Below are 18,500 nucleotides of genomic sequence, written 5' to 3'. Positions count from 1 at the left end.
ACTACCTATCTATCAGATTCTCTAAAACTAAAAAGACTGATGATACCAAGTTTTGACAAGAATGTAGAGCAGCAGAAATTTTCATACATTAGTGGTAAGGGTGTAAAAGGGTACAGCCATCTTGGAAACCATATTGGCAGCTTCTAATAAAGTCAAACGTACACCTGCCATGTGACTTAGCAATTCCATTCATAGATATCTACCCCAAAGAAAACATATATTCACACAAAGACTGTACATGAATGTTCATAGCAGCTTTATTCATAACAGCCCCAAACTGGAAACAATGTCCATCAACTAGTGAATGGATAAATAAATTGTAGTATGTCTCTCCAATAGAATGCTCATCAGCAACAAAAAGGAAGGAACTAGTGATATGCTGGACAACTCAGATGAATCCCCAAACCACAATGTTCAAGGGAAGCAGACAACACAAACAGGTACATACGGTAGGGGTTCGTTTACAGGAACTCTAGAAAAGGCAAATTTAACCTCGAGTCACAGAAAGGACATCAGTGATGTGAGGGCTTAACTTCAAAGAGGCACAAGAGAATGTCTGGGGGTGTCAGAAACATTCCATATCTTGATTGTGGTAGTGTTTTCACCAACTGGATACTTAAGTGGGTGCATTTTATTACATGAAATTACACCTGAACAAAGTTGATTTAAATCAGAACAGGTTTCTATACAACAGCACAAGTTCTCTGACAGACTGCTAATAAGCATATAAACTGTCAGAGTACATTTGGAAAGCAGATCATCGATCAAGATTTTAATCAGTCACCAAGTAATTCTACATGTAGGAATCTATTCTGGGTAATAACCTGAAATAAGGATAACACTTCATGTGAAGGGATGTGTACGGCTGGCTACTTTATGATCATAAAAAACTAAAAAGAAAACCACAAGCCCTCCATGTCAGACAACAGGGGATGGTTAAGAAAATTATGGAGGAGCCCTGGGAGAGACCATTTTGGAGCTACAAAAAATGGTATTTCCAAAGAATTTTCAATAATATGACGAACTACTTATGTCAACATATTAAATGAGAATTAATGAAAATCTAACCTAATATCTTAACCTCATAAAACAGGAATTATAAGAGACTAGATAAAAATACAACAATCATTATTTCTGGGTGGTAAAGTGGTAACGTTTTCTTTATTCGTTTCCATATTTTCCAAATATTCTGTAGTTTGTGAAGATTATATTTATCATAAAAATATCATGACAAAAGAGCTAGTATTAAATGTTCAAATGTACTATGTAACTTTTAAGGAATGATTTTCAGTCCTGGTTTCATATTTCAAAAGAATTAATTTATCATGGTGAAAGTTCTCTCTATAAAGGGATCCCAAAGATATAATAAAGGGTTTTCCACAGAAATTCCCAAGTAAAAACAAATCATTTAACAGTGCAAACCAGCAACGTTAGGTGACATGAGTGCTCCAGATGCTAACCCACAAAGCATAACACTTGCCTGAAAAGAGCTTTGAGATTTTCCGGTAATTCGGTTCGACCAGCATATCCTGGGTTCATAGTAATAAATATTCCAACTGATGGCTTCAGTGTGATAGCTTCCCCAAGAAATACAAATCTACCAGAAAAAGAATGTTGATGGAATTAAATGTGTTCACTGAATATGAATGCACATTGACAAATGCAAACCAATGCAAAATGCAAATTATTATTAGGAAGCTGTTTATGCTGTGTAATTTTCTTTAAAATTCATAAGCATACATATTTTGAAGAGTGTTTATTAAAAATACATTCCCTTCCCCCAAAGGAATTACAAGTATGGCAAGTATTCCTTTGTGTTTCAGCATGGCTGCAGTATGCTAGAATATAAAAATGAGGACTTGACTACTTTAACAGTTAATGAAAGGTGATGCCATTTTTGCCTTCAACATGGGCTGCAGTTTCTTGAATGGGATACGGTACAGATGCAGAATGTCCATGCTAAGAGGAGAAAGGGACTCCTTGTTCTGTTGTTATATTGTCCATTTGCTCACCCTCCATCTCTCCTTCCCTCCCATTTAGTCAACAAATATCTACTGACCACCACTGAGAGGCAGATGAGTGTGGTGCTTGTGACAGCTAGCTCTGGGGCCAGACTGGGAGCATTCAGAGACCAGCTGTATCACTTTATGCATATTCCATTCCCTCATCTAATAAAAAAGAAAAAGCATGGAGGATAATGATATTACCTACCTTATTGGATTACATGAGGATTAAAAGAGATTATGCATATAAATGGCTAAGAGTACAGTGCCTAGGGCCTGGTAAATACTCAACAGATGCTAGCTATGACTACGGCTATTGTCATGACTTGAAGGTATTGGAGAAGCAGTAAAGGATTTTCAGAAAGCTTTGAAAGGGCCATTAGCCTGTTGATGGCCAGGGCAATGGAACGGTAAAGGGCAGTAGGAGCCAAACTGAAGGACATGTGGAAAGAAAATTCCAAATGGAGGGAAATGAGACAAACAGAAGGCGTTCTCCTGTTGAGAAAGGGAAGGGCTAAAGCGGTTAAGGAGCTGGGCCTCCAACACGGACTAGGGAGGGAAAAGAGACAGCCACAGCTTTTAGGACTAAGAGTTTCTTAGATGCTTGACAATGAAGAGAAGGTGGATTGTGTTTAGTCAAGGTAAGAATGGAGAAATCTTCATTCTCAGAGTATCAGGCTGGGGAAGGCAAACAGGCCTGGCAGGTGGCTAGGGCAGCAGGGTAGCTGAGCACTCTTCCACTAAACAGAGCAGGGACAGCCATAAGCCAGAGGCATGGACCTCAAGGGGGCAGAGCCAGCAAGATGCTGGAAAGCTTTGTGGGTGAGGCACCGTCCCATCTTTTAAATCCTTGAGTGGAAAGAGAATGTAATAAAACTCATGAACTCATGAAGGAGCCTAGCAGTTTGCACATGGGCTAGCATGATGATGAACAGGTACAACTCACATACGTGCAGACATGGAGACTGTTGAGAAGCATGGTTGGAAATTTTCAGAAATCCTTGCATTGATCAGTTATCTCAATCTCTGTAAGAAAGGATGGCCTCAAAGGCACCTGGGTTACATCAAATAAGAAGATTTTGACTAAAAGCTAAATCAAGTATGTCTGGGGATCAAAGGCGAAGAATCTAACTTCTGTAACATGACATTAGATCAGGGGTAGTTAAGGCAGCAGACATCTGGTCACAGGAAACTGGTTTCCCAGAGCCATGTGGTGGAAGGACTGAGAATTTTTCTAGAAGGTAGAAATACCCAGATGTATCTACAATAACTGCAAACTTCTGTAATAGGTTCACAGTTTGAAAGGGCTGGATGATCTTCCCCTGATGGGAGACTGACATGTTCTTATGGATAAGACAGCTAACTGAGCAAAATACCCTAAGAAATGGGAGTCAATGGGTAGGCCAGATACATGAGATTTCACTGTACACAAAAATGTTACAAAGAAAACTACAACTGGGTATTATAATACTGATTTCTCAAATGAAGCCATCAAACCCTAAGCACCATGTTTTGTCTTTCAGAGTGCGGCACCAAGTAGGGAAGCGATTAGGTTCTAGCTCCATCTGGAAATGTTTTGGCCCGAATAACTGGAAGAATGTGGGGGTGTATTCTACTGGGACGGGGCAACTAACAAAGCAAGCGTTAGTGGAAAGACCAGGATTTCGACTTTGGCTATATTAAATATGAGAGGCCAATGAGACATCAAATGGAGTCTTCAGATGCCCCAAGACAACTGCTGACATTGTATATGTAAGTCTAGATATCACAGAAAGGAGGTCTGGGCAGCTGGTAGCCAGCACCATCGATATGGTATTGAAAGCCACGTGACTAAATGAAATGACCAAGGGAACAAGTAGAGATAGAGAAAAGAAGACACCTGAAGATTGAGGCCTGTGACATTCAACATTAATAGGTCAGGAAATAATAATAAAAAAATAATAGCTAACACTGACATGGTGCTATGTGTCAGGCACTTGCCCAAGCGTTCTGCATTTAATTCTCACTTTAATCCATAAGGTGGGTACTGTACTTCTCCCCATTTTATAGATGAGAAGAAATCAGCAAAGAAGCAGCCCTGAGGGTGGGAGAAAACCGGGAGGATGTAGAGTCCTGGAACCGATGTGAAGAAAGCGTGTCATGCAGAAGGGAGGGAGTGACTGTGTCAAATGCTGCTGAAGGTCAAGTAAGATCAGGACTGAGAATTGAAAACTGGATTTCGTGTTGTAGAGGGTGCTTATTCTTCCACCGATTAAAGTATGTGATACACCTTTGTTGTAATGAACACTTAAAAAACACGGCTAAAACACAGGAGGTTATTCAAAATAATTCTTCACAATTAACCAGTCTCTCTCATTTTATCCATCTCCTGGGACAGGAAGAGGCAGCTGGAGACTGTGAAGATGAGGTCTCCCGCATTGCTCTAAGGTTCTCTTTCTACTTGTAAGAACAGGAAGAAGCTACACGCCGCTCACCTCTTCTTCCTGTTTCTGATGGCATCGTGTATCATCTTCACTTGTACTGCCACCACGGAGAGAACTTCCACAGAAATTCGATTGAACTCGTCAAAGCAGCCCCAAGCTCCTGTCTGCACCAATCCCTTATAGATATTTCCTATGGACTTAATGATGGAGTGAGGCATTAAGAATGTAACAGAAAAGGGTTTTTAGCTATTAGTTTGACTCATTCCAGGACAGGAATAATATTGTTAGGATGTATCATTTTATAACTAACTTACTTTGTAGTCCATTTGCTCAGAACAGTTGAATACATAAACCACCATGCCCAGGGCACGGCCAAGATCTTTGGTGGTTTCTGTTTTCCCTGTACCAGCCGGGCCAGCGGGAGCCCCACTCATGGTGAGATGAAGTGACTGAGTTAAAGTAATGTAACACCTTTAAGCAAAAGAAAACACAAATATTACGATCTTCTATGAGATTCCTAGAAGATGTAAGGGACAATCCAATTTTTTTTAAAGTTTAAGAAGTCATGGTCTAAGAATCTGGTTGTAACACAAAATACTGACACATCTCTGATTCGTTCATGGTAAGAGTCAGGATAATATCAAATTTAATTTTAGTTTGGCTGTTTAAAAGTAACAGAGAAGAATGTACTGCTTTATTTGTCTCATTTCCTAAGAGCTGCATATTTGAATACAAATGACACTTAATTTGCAATGCCCTTGAATTTCTGATATTTCTAGGTAAACATATTATTAATACGGCAGACATCTCAAACTATTGTTTATAAAAGAAAAATAGATATCTTGGATGATGAATGAATGAAACACTAACTGCATTAAACTGTTATTTAATAAATACATTGAGATGAGATATGTAAACATACAGAGTATGCAAATAATATATACCTATTTCACTGTAAAAAGCAAATATAACAAAGATAAGAATTTATTACGTTAAAATGTATTCAGGAATTCATTTTGAACGTGTCGCTACGTGTGTTTAGATTATGATAACACTTATTTTTGCAGGAAAGATTCAGAGGTTCTTAGACTGAGGAAAATTATGCAAAGACAGAATTTAATACTTGTAAAAGAAGGAAAACTAATAAACGGTGAGGACCTAACATGAGGTTTCTGCAGACTCATGAATTATTTTTGTCTTAGTACAGACAGTGGATCTAGTGGGAAGACACACACACGGAAGACCCAGGACTAGTGTCTACTCTGCCACTCATCAGATAATCTTAAATTACATTTCTGACATCAACATGCCTCAGTTTTCTCCTCCATGAAATGAGGTTTATTGTAGGACTTTATTAAGAAAGCCAACCCAACACGGTGCCCAGGTGGTGAGGGCAATGGACTGCTAAGAAGGCCAAAGGTAAATGCCTTAAAAAATCCAAAGTACTATGCAGACAGAAGCAGTTACTTATGGAAATGGAGAGTGTTTCTGTATTTTACAGCCATCACGTTTCAGAGCATCTTACAATGAATATGGAATTGAAAGACCCCTGGACTAGGAATTATAGCACTTTTTATGGTGCAGACTATCCCCTATTAATCTTTTCTTGTGGTTCCAAGTTTTGCCTGACATAGGACCACCTATATGCTGCAGACTACGTTTCCTCCCTGCCTTCCAGCCAGGAGCAGTCAAGTGACCAAGCTCCAGCCAACATGCTATGTACTGAAACTAGTGTGCTAACCCTGGGATGCCTCCTTTGAGACGTTTTCCCCTTTCCCACTGGCTGAAACAAACGTGCAAACCACGGGCAGCATGTCGGCCACCCAGAAGCCTATACAGCTGGACCATCCTCCTCGGGAATGTCACACAACTGAGACCCCAGCTGCCATGTTATCGAAGGACTTATATTCTGGGTCTCTCTGGAACAGCAGCTTAGCACCCCCAAACCAATCCACCTGTGTTCCAGCCCAAGTCTCTCAGTTACAAGCTTGGTTGACTTGGTTCTCTGAACCTTCCCACATAGGGGAGAAGGAAATGCTCTCTGTCTAGTCTACCACACAAGGGGAAGGTCGGCATCAAACAAGACATAGTGAAAGTGTTTGAAAGGCAGCATTGTGTTAATGTAAACAATTAGTAAACAATCCAAAGAATGAAATGGGAAAGAAATGTACATAGTGCGAACATCTTATACAGCCCTATTCACTCTATAAAAGGAACATTCATCTTCCTTTTCACTTCCAAATAAACCACATAGTGGTCTTTAAATTAAAAAGTTAATAAGCTATTGGCCTCACACACCGGTAATTTTAAAAAATGCCTCTTCCCCATTTCTCCTGTATGCTGTGCCTCTCCCCACCCCCTTTTCTATGTGCAAGGGCACGTATACAGCAGACTCTGGCATTTGCAGTTTTGACTCTTCAAGCGATTTTGTCAAGCTACAAAGTTTAATCTCTCACCCTGAAAGCAGTACATAAATTAACTAATTAAGATAGTGAACACTGACTTTTAGTTAGAGACGAGTTAAAGGGAACTGAATTAGAGAAACAATTGCAGAAGCCATACGATTTATCAAGGACAACATCACGAGCAGATTAGTGTGTGCAAGAAAGATCACAAAGCTAGTGAGGGAAATCCATCAGCCTCCCAGGGCCACCACTACCCAGCTCGACAGACAGACTTGCAACCGTCTGCCCTTCCGTTCCCAGATAAAAGTATACGGCATCGTGGTAACTGGATAACTGGGAACACGCACATGATCTTGAGGTGTGATTTCTCTTTCATGAATACCAAGGACTAAATATGCTTTCTCCCACCAAATAATTCAGCAGAGGTTGGAATACAAACAAAGAATCTCACGTCAATGTGACATATCCTTACCGCTACAACATTCTGACCGTGTGTATCTATTAACTTGGAGTCAAGTGGCAACGAACGTTTAAGAATCCCTTGCTCCCTTGACAGGCTTGAGCCACTCTGGGCTCTGTGTCTACCCCTTGAACCTGCCAAGCTCCTTTCCATCTCAGAAACTTTGTACTTGTCTTTGCCTGTAACTTTCTGGCCCAGGATGTGTGCATAGCTGGCTCCTTGTTACCATTTGGGTCTTGGCTCAAATGTCCTTTCATACAATCTATAGCAGGCTCTCCCTTCAAGATGTTTTCTAACCTATCATCCTGTTTTATTTTTGTCACACCATATATTACCACCTAACACAACTTCGTTAATTTGTTTACTGTTCCTCTTCATTCCCAGCCACTCACACACCACACTCCCCAGAAAGTGTGCTCTGAGAGAGCAGGAACCCTACCTGCTTGACACTGGGACAGTTCTCAGCACAGTGCTTCAGAAGTACTGTATCTGATGGAATCATTTCTGTTCTTTTCTTCCTTTCACTGTATGTAATCCTTCAAAAATGAATTCAATACGGGCAGTTCCCGTTTTTACACTTCTAATAAAGGGAGGCAGTTTTTACACTTCTAATAACAGGGTGTTAGCCATAAATAACCAGAGAGAATGGACTCCGAGATCAAAGATGCTGCCTTGAGCCATATTAACTGCTCATGATTTCATGATGTGGACACCCCATAGCGTCTGTAATTCTGCTTTTCTAATCTGGTTCTCTTTAACGCGTCTCTAACACCAACATTTGCTATGTCACTCAATTAGTGCATTTACATTCTGCTTTCATACAGTTTCGCAATTTGTTCATCATTTTCTCACAGTCCTTTATTTTCAATCTCAGACATCTTTACCCATGCTGGGGAACTTTTGGCTTGGTTTTTCCCATCTAACTCCAACTTATCATTGTTACCTGTCAGTTAGAGGAGTGATCACTAGTCGAGGGCTGTTTCCTAAATACTCATAGAAGTACTGCAACTGGGCATCACAAATATTAACGAGGCAATGTTTCTGGGTGTCCTCCCACCGATGACGAAGTTGAGAGTGCCAAGCAAAAGCGTGGGGAGTGACGACCTAAAAACATCACATGATGATCACACACGGGACGCTGATAGTTTTAAGGCCACAAATGTAATCTATTAATCTAATCAACTCGGTTGAGTCGCATTTTACTCTTAAAAAATCTCACAAAAGGTAAGTCTCTTATATGCTACTGCAAATTGTAATTGCATGTAGATGGTTGAATACTTAATCAGAAATACGTGTGTAATAAACGTCTTCATTTTAAGAAGCCTATTACTGTAAAACAACATCAATTTGTTGAAGCAATGCTTTTTCCCCTTTTATGAATCACCCCAGGTGATTTGATCACTTTTGTGACTTTATATTCATTATTACTGAAATCAGATGGAAAAATACACTCTGTATTAAAATAGCACATAATCCATTATTTCTGCATGTCAGAGGTATAAATAAACTATACTTTCAACCAAGTCCATTCTCAAACTGTTCTGCTTTTGGTAGAGATTTCCACGTCATTTTTCATTAAACCAAACAACAGTGGTTTTTTCGTTGCTATTCCTTCTTATTTTACTCAATTCTATCCATTATTTTCCCAGTTTGAAAAAATAATTCCAGTCTCTTTCAAAATCCAATTGACCCAAGGGTTTCTTAGGAATCACTGGAAGTTACCAAAATTATTATCTACTCATTTGTCCGATATCTACATAAGTCTCGACATTGCATATTTATGCATACCAAATGAGCAGGAATTAGACAGTCTCTACCTCTTTAAGTACAAAATAAAGAACATATTTTAAATCAAAATTTATCCTGCTGCAAGCAAATCACCACTGATAAAACATAATAAAATATGCAAGGTCATATTCAAAGAGTAGTTATCAATGGCTCATCATCAAAATGAGAATACATGGTAATCGTGTTTTGCAAGGATCAGTTTCAGATTAGCAATTAAGCAACATTCTTCACTGATGGTCCTGAACCTGGATCAAGAAGTTTTTTTTTTTAAACTTTTTGCTTACATAAGGAAGCATTTGCTAGCACTTTGTGAAGAGAATTAAAATTCACTTTGATTTTAATAAGTTGAGAAGGAACTAGAAAAACAACAGCAAACATCTCACAATACAAGCATGCATTCAAATTGTGAAAGGAAATGCCACCCTCAAAAAACAAAAGGGATTTGGAAGAAGTAGGTTATGGGCATGGTATGTCAATTTTGTTCACTAGACAAGTGAACAGTGTATTTAAGTAGCACTGTATTTTGGAAAAAGGGTGAGAGATTCTCCTTCCGCACTAAACACTGCCGGTATCTAAGAGACACGTGGACTTTTTAAAGAGATAAGAAGGTTACACTGAAAGGATTAGAAAATAACTTCCTTAAAGAAAGTAATTTAGCTTTGAATGGAAAAGACAAGGGGTGGCCAACATTTCTCTTTCTTCAAAAGGAAAATAATCAAAAGCACACAGAGATGGTTTAGGTCGTACACAATCTTACTGCTCCTGGCTGGATAAGCCACAGTGGTGGTTATCACAGGCCAATGGATAATTATGTGTAGAGAAGCCGGAAGACAGGGAAATGAACACGTGACTTCCTGTGGTTCCTCCATCCTGACTTAATTTTTGGATGATCTGAATTAGAGGCTCCTGACTTGGCCAAACCCTTTGGGATATCACTTGGGACAACTCTCATGAGGATAATATATTCGCTAACCCAAATAAAAAATACTCAAAGTAAATGCACTCAGCTTCTTAGGACTAATTAAAATATACAACCTTAAAAAAAAAAATGACTTTCTTAGAAGTACTCTTGATAATAAATACCACTTTCAGGAAACAGCAAAAAACACATGAAATTTCTACAAATAACTTGCCTTCTGAGAAATAAGTTTTGCCACCACGTCTCTGGCATGGACATCTATGGTACAAATTGTCATGATCTTCTGCCTGTCTCCAGGTAGAAGTTCTCCCAGCAGAAGTGCAATCAGTGTATTCAACTGAGAAATCTAGAAGGCATATTTTTTAAAGGAGGTAATAGTTACAAATACAGAATCTTACAGCTCAACAGTCTTTATATTTGTAAAAGTCCCTTTAGTTTACAAAACTATTTCAAATACATTGTCCCAGCTGGCTGTCAAACCACCCTGGGGGTAGGAGCAGGAGGGAGGGATTTAATTAAATTACTTAATTTAAATAGAATAAATATTATTACTGCCCCTCCCCCCCTCCACCTTCTGAGCTGAGACTCAGAGAAGACAAGTCAACCTGGAAGTAATGACAAAGCCAGAGGGAGAAGCAAAGTTTCTTGGCTGCACTGAACTCACTCTCCATGTAACCACGATCTGGTCTGCGACTTTGCTGGAAGAGAAATGACTGCAAAATTTTAAAAGATCAAACTGAGTTCATGTCTGTCAAAGTATAAGAAGAACTAAATACCAAGCGCTGTTTTGTTTGGTTGGTTTTGGGTTTTGTTCGTGTGTTTTTGCATGGGATATAGGATAATAACTGAAAAAAGATTTAAACAGTACAGGTGATGACTAACCCACTTAATTCTTATTCATACCCCTATTCTTGTCTAAACAAGAATTGTCTTGCCCACCAATTTCTGAGATCAATAGTTTTCAAACTACTGGTCTCTTTTCCTAGAATGGAAAGGAATGCAATGGAATGGAATGACATGGAATAGAAAGAAATAAAAATGCTGCACTACAGTAGTAAGAATATGTAATGTTTTGTGAGAGTTTATTTCAGTTTCATACTGGAGTGTATACGTATGTGTGTAAACTTGATCTGATATAAAATATATCTTACTGTTAATTGTGGCCAGAAAGTTCTGAAGGATACTCTTAGGTGGTCATTTTGTTAGCATGCTTATTTACATAAAACATTCCTGTCTTACTCAAAGCTTATTAACAACAAACAACAAAATTCTGCCTTATTCCAGGGTATCATATTGTAAAACTACACTGTCCCCTTTCCTGTTTAGTTCTGCAAAGAATAGTCGATGACAAACTGTTAGATCCTGAAAGAACTGGTTGCAAGTGAACATATCATATCATCAAAGGCTCTCAAACCTTTGTACCTACTGTCACAAACATATTCCCTATACTACTATTACCACATTCCAGAAAACACCAAACAATGCAGACTGCCCAGAGGCGGCTGTGCAGCTGCACTGGAGAAGATTCTATAATCACAGTAAGCATGGAGAAGGCAGGCAGGATGGCATAACCGCAGCACGCACAATTCACATTAAATCAGAGTCTGCAATGTGCCCGGCACTAACTAGGATTACTGTCGGTATCACCTCATGTCATCTTCACAACAATCTGTTATCCTCATTTTGCAGATGAGAAAATTGACTCGTAGGCATGTTAACCACACTTGCTAAACAGGGCAGGGGGAATTCAAATCCAGACACTCTGACTTCAGAGCCTGAGTTCTTACTGATCACATCGCATAGATTTCCTGTACCAGCCTCCACAAGATCAATCCACCCACCACTTTCAAGTTGGACAAATGGTAGTTATGCAGAAAGTATTCCAGAGAGACTTAAAATCAAACACAATGAATAAGTGGTTCAAAGGAATAAAAAATACATACTTTAGACATTCAGCATATACAACAGCCGTATAGCTGTTGTTGTATATTCTACTTTCAATATCCTACATCTATCTATAAAATGTAGTTACATGAGAAGAAAAGCAGAGGCGATTATTATTTCATGTATGCCATGTTCAGTGTTCATCATGATTTTCGGTTCCATGAGGGCAAGGTCTGCATCTAGCTGAGTGCTTTGTCCCCAAAGCCACTAGCTGTTGAAAAGTAGGTGCTCAGAGACTTTCCTGGTGGCGAAGTGGTTAAGAAACCACCTGCCAATGCAGGGGACACGGGTTCGAGCCCTGATCCGGGAAGATCCCACATGCCGCGGAGCAACTAAGCCCGTGTGCCACAACTACTGAGCCCGTGCACTGCAACTACTGAAGCCTGCGTGCTCTAGGGCCCGCATGCTGCAACTACTCAAGCCCGTGCGCCTAGAGTCCTGCTCTGCAACAAGAGGAGCCACCGCAATGAGAAACCTGTGCACCACAATGAACAGTAGCACCCACTCACTGCAACTAGAGAAAGCCCACGTGCAGCAACAAAGACCCAACACAGCCAAAAAACAAACAAACAAAACTGAAAAGTAGGTGCTCAATGCATGCTTGAGTACTGAGTAGATGACTGAATGAACAGTAATAGCGTATACACATGTAAGTTTCTCAACAAAATTTATAGGCATGTTGGTTAGAAAGAAGGTACTTTGGCATTGGATATTTTCTATCTCAGTCAAGATATCCAGTCTTTAGAGTCACAAATCTTACACCAGGTACCAGTACTTGGTTAGAAAGAGTTGGTTGTAACAACAGTAATATTTTATGTCTCTTAAGAACATTTTTCAAGTGCTTTCACAAGCAATGTCTTGTCTGGGCTTCCCTGTAATTTCTCCATTATTGATTCCTTTTTTACAGAAGTTCTGTCAAGTGACAGATGATTAAAAATACAGCTCATCAACATTATCTGGACAGCATTGTATGTTGGGGATCTTACACTGTCTCTCAAGATTAAACTTGATTAAACAATGATGCTCTTTTCTAAGTAATAAAATTCTGTACCCACACACACAAAAATAGTAGTTATAAAATATCTATCATTTGGACAGTGGCATCAGGCAGCAATTACTATACATTCATATTGTAACTGCATACAAGTTTATGGTCTGTGACATACATAAAATGTTCCTCAGCAGCTTTTAAGAAATATATACCTTATCATGTAATCAGCACTTATTCTTGCCCTTGATTAAAGAAACGTCATATGATTTTCTACTGGATCAAGGATGTCTATCTCAGGTCAAAAACATACCTCTGAAACTCAAGTGGCTGTTTTCCCGGTACACCCTGGTTTAGCTGGAGCATATGTACGGTGTATCTTGAACCAGAAAGAAGCCTATCTTCACTTACAGTCCAAACTCCTATCCATGAACACAAAGCCTTCCATGACCTCCCATCACTCTTTTCCCGCCTGACATCCCTCCAACCATCCTGGCCTTCTCTTTGTTTCTCCATCATGGCTGCTTCAAGGTCACAGAGACTGTTTCACCTGTGTGGAGTCATTTTCCCTCTGATCTTTGTAGAGCTGGCCTCCTCTCATTATTCAAGTCTTAGTTTAAGTTCACCTCCTCAGATCAGCCTTCCTTGGCCATCCTATTTCCACCTACCCAGTTATTCTACATGTTCCTAATTTATTTTCTTCATGGTTCTTACTAGTATCTTATCATTCACTTATTTACTTCCTTGTTTACTGTTTGTCTCTGCTTGACTGTAAGCTCTCAAGGAGCAAGGTCCTTATCTGTCTTATTCAACACTACACTCCCACATGTAGCATAGCAGTCAGCACAAAGCATGTCCTCAGGAAACACTCGTATGAATAAACAAAGGAAGAAATGAATGACAGCAATAATACACACCCGAACAACATTTTGTTCTCTCATCCCCTCAATCACACAACACTAATGTGGTTACTGTTTCCAGAGCTTATAGGCCAATGAGGAATGCAGATAAATAATTACAATTGTTTTGCTAAGGCAAGTACAAAAGTACTATGACAGCACACAGAAATAGGACCTTGCTTAATCGAGAGCTTGGAAAGACATCTTACAGGAAAGGGTATTTATGGTGAGAACTAAAGAGTGAGTACGATTTAGGCTATAGAGAGTTTAGGGGTTTCCCTCCCAGGGAGGCAGTGTTTAAGCCACAGGAAGCAGCTCAGGATATGGCAGGTGGCCCTGGGAGGGAACTCAAAGAAGTCTGGGATGGTGAGAGGGAAACGGAGAAGCAGACCAGGTATGTAAGGATGCTGTAGAGGGAAGCAGGGTCCCAAACACGCAGGGCTGGGCCAACTTTCTGAGGGTCTGAACTTCAATTCAAGGGCAAGAAGACACTGGTGAAGGGTTTAGGGAGGTGGGGTGATAATCGGATGTGTGTTTCTAAAAGATTTCTCTGCCTCTAGTATGATTAATTGGAGGGAAACAGGATTGGAGAAAAAAGACCAGAGAAGAGGATGCTACACTCATGGCAAGAGAAGAGTAGCTGGGACTAGGTTATTAACAAAGTAGCGAAGGAAACAGTAAGAATAAATATATTTAGGGCAACTGAAGAGACTTGGTGGTTGGCCGGGTATCAGGTGAAAGAGGAGTCAAATGGGCTTCTAGTCTGAGCAACTGGTGAAGAGTGTCGGTGTTTTTTAATGAACTTGGGAAGCACTGAAGAAGCGGGTTTGAGAAAAGTAAATGTATTTTGAATATTCTACGCTGGACGTGCCTGTCAAATTTCCAGTGCACAAGTCCAATATGCCCCTGACTCCACTTCAAGAGAAAGATCTGAGCTGGAGGTCAAAGTCACCAGCATATTACAACAGAAACTGAGCAGCCATAAGGGCAGATGAGATTAGCCAGGGATATGTGGTGTGGTAGAAAGAAAAAGGGATCTAAGTCAGAGCCACAAGGAACAGTTAAGAGGCAGGAGGAGGAAGAGGAACAAGGAAAGAAAACTGAAGAATAACCCAAGAAGTACGTGGAAAAGTGGAATTCAAATAAAGATGAATATAAGGGAAGAGGGCATTTGAAAAGGAAGTATTTCTAACGTTAAAAAAACAGAAATATACTCAGTCAAGTGATTAGAAATGGTTCTTGGAGAGAGATGAGGATGAAAAAATGTAATGAGTAAGTATAGAGATTTAGTTCAAAAAGCTTGGTTATGGGCTTCCCTGGTGGCGCAGTGGTTGAGAGTCCGCCTGCCGATGCAGGCGACACGGGTTCATGCCCCGGTCTGGGAAGATCCCACATGCCGCGGCGCGGCTGGGCCCGTGAGCCATGGCCGCTGAGCCTGCGCGTCCGGAGCCTGCGCTCTGCAATGGGAGAGGCCACAACAGTGAGAGGCCCGCGTACCGCAAAAAAAAAAAAAAAAAAAAGGGTTGGTTATAATGTAAGTTCCAGCGACAGAGTAGGAAATGGAAGGAGGTGTGACATCAAGGAATACTTTTTGGTGGTTGTATTGTTTTTAAGCAATGTGAGAGATGGGGATGTTTAATTGCTGATGAGAATGAGCCAGTGGAAGAATTTGAAGACACAGTAGAGAAGGAAGTCACGGAAATCCTGCGGACGAGACCCAAAGCACAGATGGAGACAAGGCTCCAGAGGTCAGAGGCCATCCTTCCATTTTAACAAGAGGACGGTGCAGAGGGCAGAACACCAGCCCCATTGCCATTGATCTAGTTCCTCTCTGATGGCATCAGCAGATAATAAGATCTAACATTTATTGAGCACTTACTAGCTAACATATCTAACAAGCATTATTATATATGTGTGCATGTATATATATAGTATGTGTGTGTATAATATCTATCTTTGTGTATAAATACATACACATATTTCTAATTTAATCATCACAATAACTCTGTGGGGAAGGTACTATTATTATTCTCATTTTATATATGAGAATACGAGGTAATTTGCCCAAGATCACACAGTTATAAATGGTGGAGCCAGGATGTAGTACAGGATTCTAGGATTTTATTGTATACTTTATAAACCCAAAAGTTTCCCATGTGGATAACATATTCATTAACAGAACACCTTGGCCAGACAAGAGTTGACCTCTAATGATTCCGGTGGACGGAAAGAGGTAACTAGGCATCCCCCTCCTATAAATTCTCATGTTTAGATAAACACGGAAACAATTCCCAACGGAAACAATTCCCAAGAAAGTTACATGAATCTTGATCACTGAGGTTTATATGTTACAAATGTCTAAGACACCACAGCGTTCTTCCAAAGAGGACCAGCTTGCTTGGTGGGACGATGGTGTGCTCACCATGAAGGAAGGTGTCAGGCATACACAGTAACATACTCAAGGTCAGAAAGAAGGGCTGGTTCCCGATACATAATGGTGGTTGATTCTCAATTTTGTCCTCACCCAGCTCCTACGGCAGTATGGTATAAAGAGGCTATGTCTGTGAACTTAAAGAGACATGTCCCTAAATACTATAGGTTAAATAAGGCTACACAGAAAGAACATTTTCCTTGTAGTAGCAGAAGCACTGCAATTTTACCAGGATCAAGGCATGGCAGATTTCCCATCTTAGGCACACCCAAGCCACAGCAGCAAAGGAGCTGCAAGCGCCCCTCGGTAGAAATGTTAAGATCTGGAGCATGTAGTCCTCAGCTCAGCAAACTGAAGTGGACATTACAAGGTAACTACTACAGCACTTTGGGAGTCAGCTACCAGAACCCTCAACCTCTTTCCATCTGGACGTACACAGAAGTAATGCTCTCTGGGTCTCTTAACAATAGTAACAAGATCTCTAATCCCGAAACCCATCAATGTTTCAACTTAAGCAGTATCAGAAACAATGGATTTTCATTTCAGCTAGAACAAAGAAAATTACCAAAGAGACCAGGTCCCACACTCTCTGACACTATCAGGTCATGGGTTGTGGGATCTCAGTTTATCACCTCCCTTTGCACTGTTCGTTTCCTACTTCTCCTTCAGTCATATTGCGAAAACCAGCACAATATTGAGCAATGTATGTCAGAGGCAGTGAGCATAATTACCCCATTCCTGACATTAATGGAAATGATGCTAAGGTTTCACTATTAAGCATGATTTTCTCTGTAGGTTTCTGGTAGATAATCTTCATCAAGTTATCAAGTTTCTTTCAGATGCTATGTGGGAAAAGAAAAAGGTATAAGAATTGATAATCAAAGCTCCCACCTTAAGAAACTTGAAAAAGAGAGGCAAATTAAACTCAAAGTAAGTAGATGCAAGGAAGTGATCAAGATAAAGCAGAATTCAGTGAAATACAAAACAAACAGTAGAGAAAATCAACAAAATCCAAGATTAGTTTTTTGAAAACTTAAATAAAATTGATAAACACATAGAAAGTCTGATTACAAATAAAGGATAGAAAACACAAATCACCAACACCAGGAATGAAAGGGGGACACGATGCCAGACCCTCCAGATGTGCTAAGGATAACGTCAATATAGGAAGACCAACTCACATCACTAAGTTTGAAAACGTAGATCAGGGGTGGATGACCGTTTCCTGTAAAGGGCTTTGAGGGGTACAGGTCTCTAGTACAATGATACCACTTAGCCAGTGAAGCCTGAAAACTACCAAACACACAGGCACCGGGCCAGATTTGGCCAGATGGCTGTAACTTGCCAAACCCGGACTTGGAAAAAATGGGTAAATACCTTGAAAAACAGAAATTCCAAAAACTGACACAAGAAAAAAAAGAAACCAGAAAAGCTACACAACAGCATGTACGTAAAAGAAATCAATTTATAAAGAAAGAAAACCCCAAGCCCAGATAGCACTACCAGTGATTTTTATAATAAACTCTTTCACAAAATACGTGAAAATGCAATACTTTCCAATTCCTTTTAAGGAGCATAATCCTCATCCCCAAACTGGCAAAGATATTATAATAAAAGAAAACTACAGATAAATGTCCCTTATGAATATAAATGCAGAATTTCTGGACAAATTAGCAAATAGAATCCAGCAAAAAATATATACATCTATAAATGGTAACACATCATAAATGCAAAGTTGCCTTGGCATTCAAAAAATTCACCTTAGTAACAGAATAAAAGAGAAAAACCATAAGAGTATCTCAGCAGACTTGAAAAAGTTCAACTCCTCTTCAAAATAAGAATTCTCAGTGTGTAGTAATAGAAGGTATTCCCCTCTATTTGAGAAAGGTCATCTACAAAAATCTAGAACTACTATCGTACTTAATGGTAAAACATTGTTCTTCCCTAAGAGTGGGATTACTTCTATGTAACATTATATTCAAGGTCGTAGCCAATTCAATGACTCAAGAAAAGGAAATAAATGGCAAAAGAGAATGGAAGGTCAGAAGTAAAACTGTCATTATTTACAGATGGTATACTCATGTACATAGAAAACCTGTGAAACTATACTAAAAAAAAACCAAAAACCTACTACAACTAGCAAGCAAATGTGGCGAAGTCTCAAGACACAGGTAAATATTAAAACATCAATATATTTCTGTATATCAGCCACAAACAGAAAATTTAAAATTAATTAGCAT

The 18,500-nt window shown here is 39.7% G+C and overlaps 1 protein-coding gene across 1 annotated transcript in view; it reads right to left on the bottom strand.

Moving 5' to 3' along the window:
• DNAH11 (dynein axonemal heavy chain 11) overlaps positions 1–18,500 on the bottom strand; it is a 316,107-nt gene that overhangs the window by 179,703 nt on the left and 117,904 nt on the right. Inside the window, 5 exon segments of the mRNA XM_060157128.1 lie at positions 1,481–1,597; positions 4,478–4,623; positions 4,741–4,897; positions 8,235–8,395; positions 10,213–10,344. Of these exon segments, the coding sequence (XP_060013111.1) occupies positions 1,481–1,597; positions 4,478–4,623; positions 4,741–4,897; positions 8,235–8,395; positions 10,213–10,344 (713 nt within the window).

The sequence above is a fragment of the Lagenorhynchus albirostris genome, chromosome 8 (genome assembly GCF_949774975.1).
Source record: "Lagenorhynchus albirostris chromosome 8, mLagAlb1.1, whole genome shotgun sequence".
Classification (NCBI taxonomy): Eukaryota; Metazoa; Chordata; class Mammalia; order Artiodactyla; family Delphinidae; genus Lagenorhynchus; species Lagenorhynchus albirostris.
This window is presented reverse-complemented; position numbering and strand designations above follow the sequence as displayed.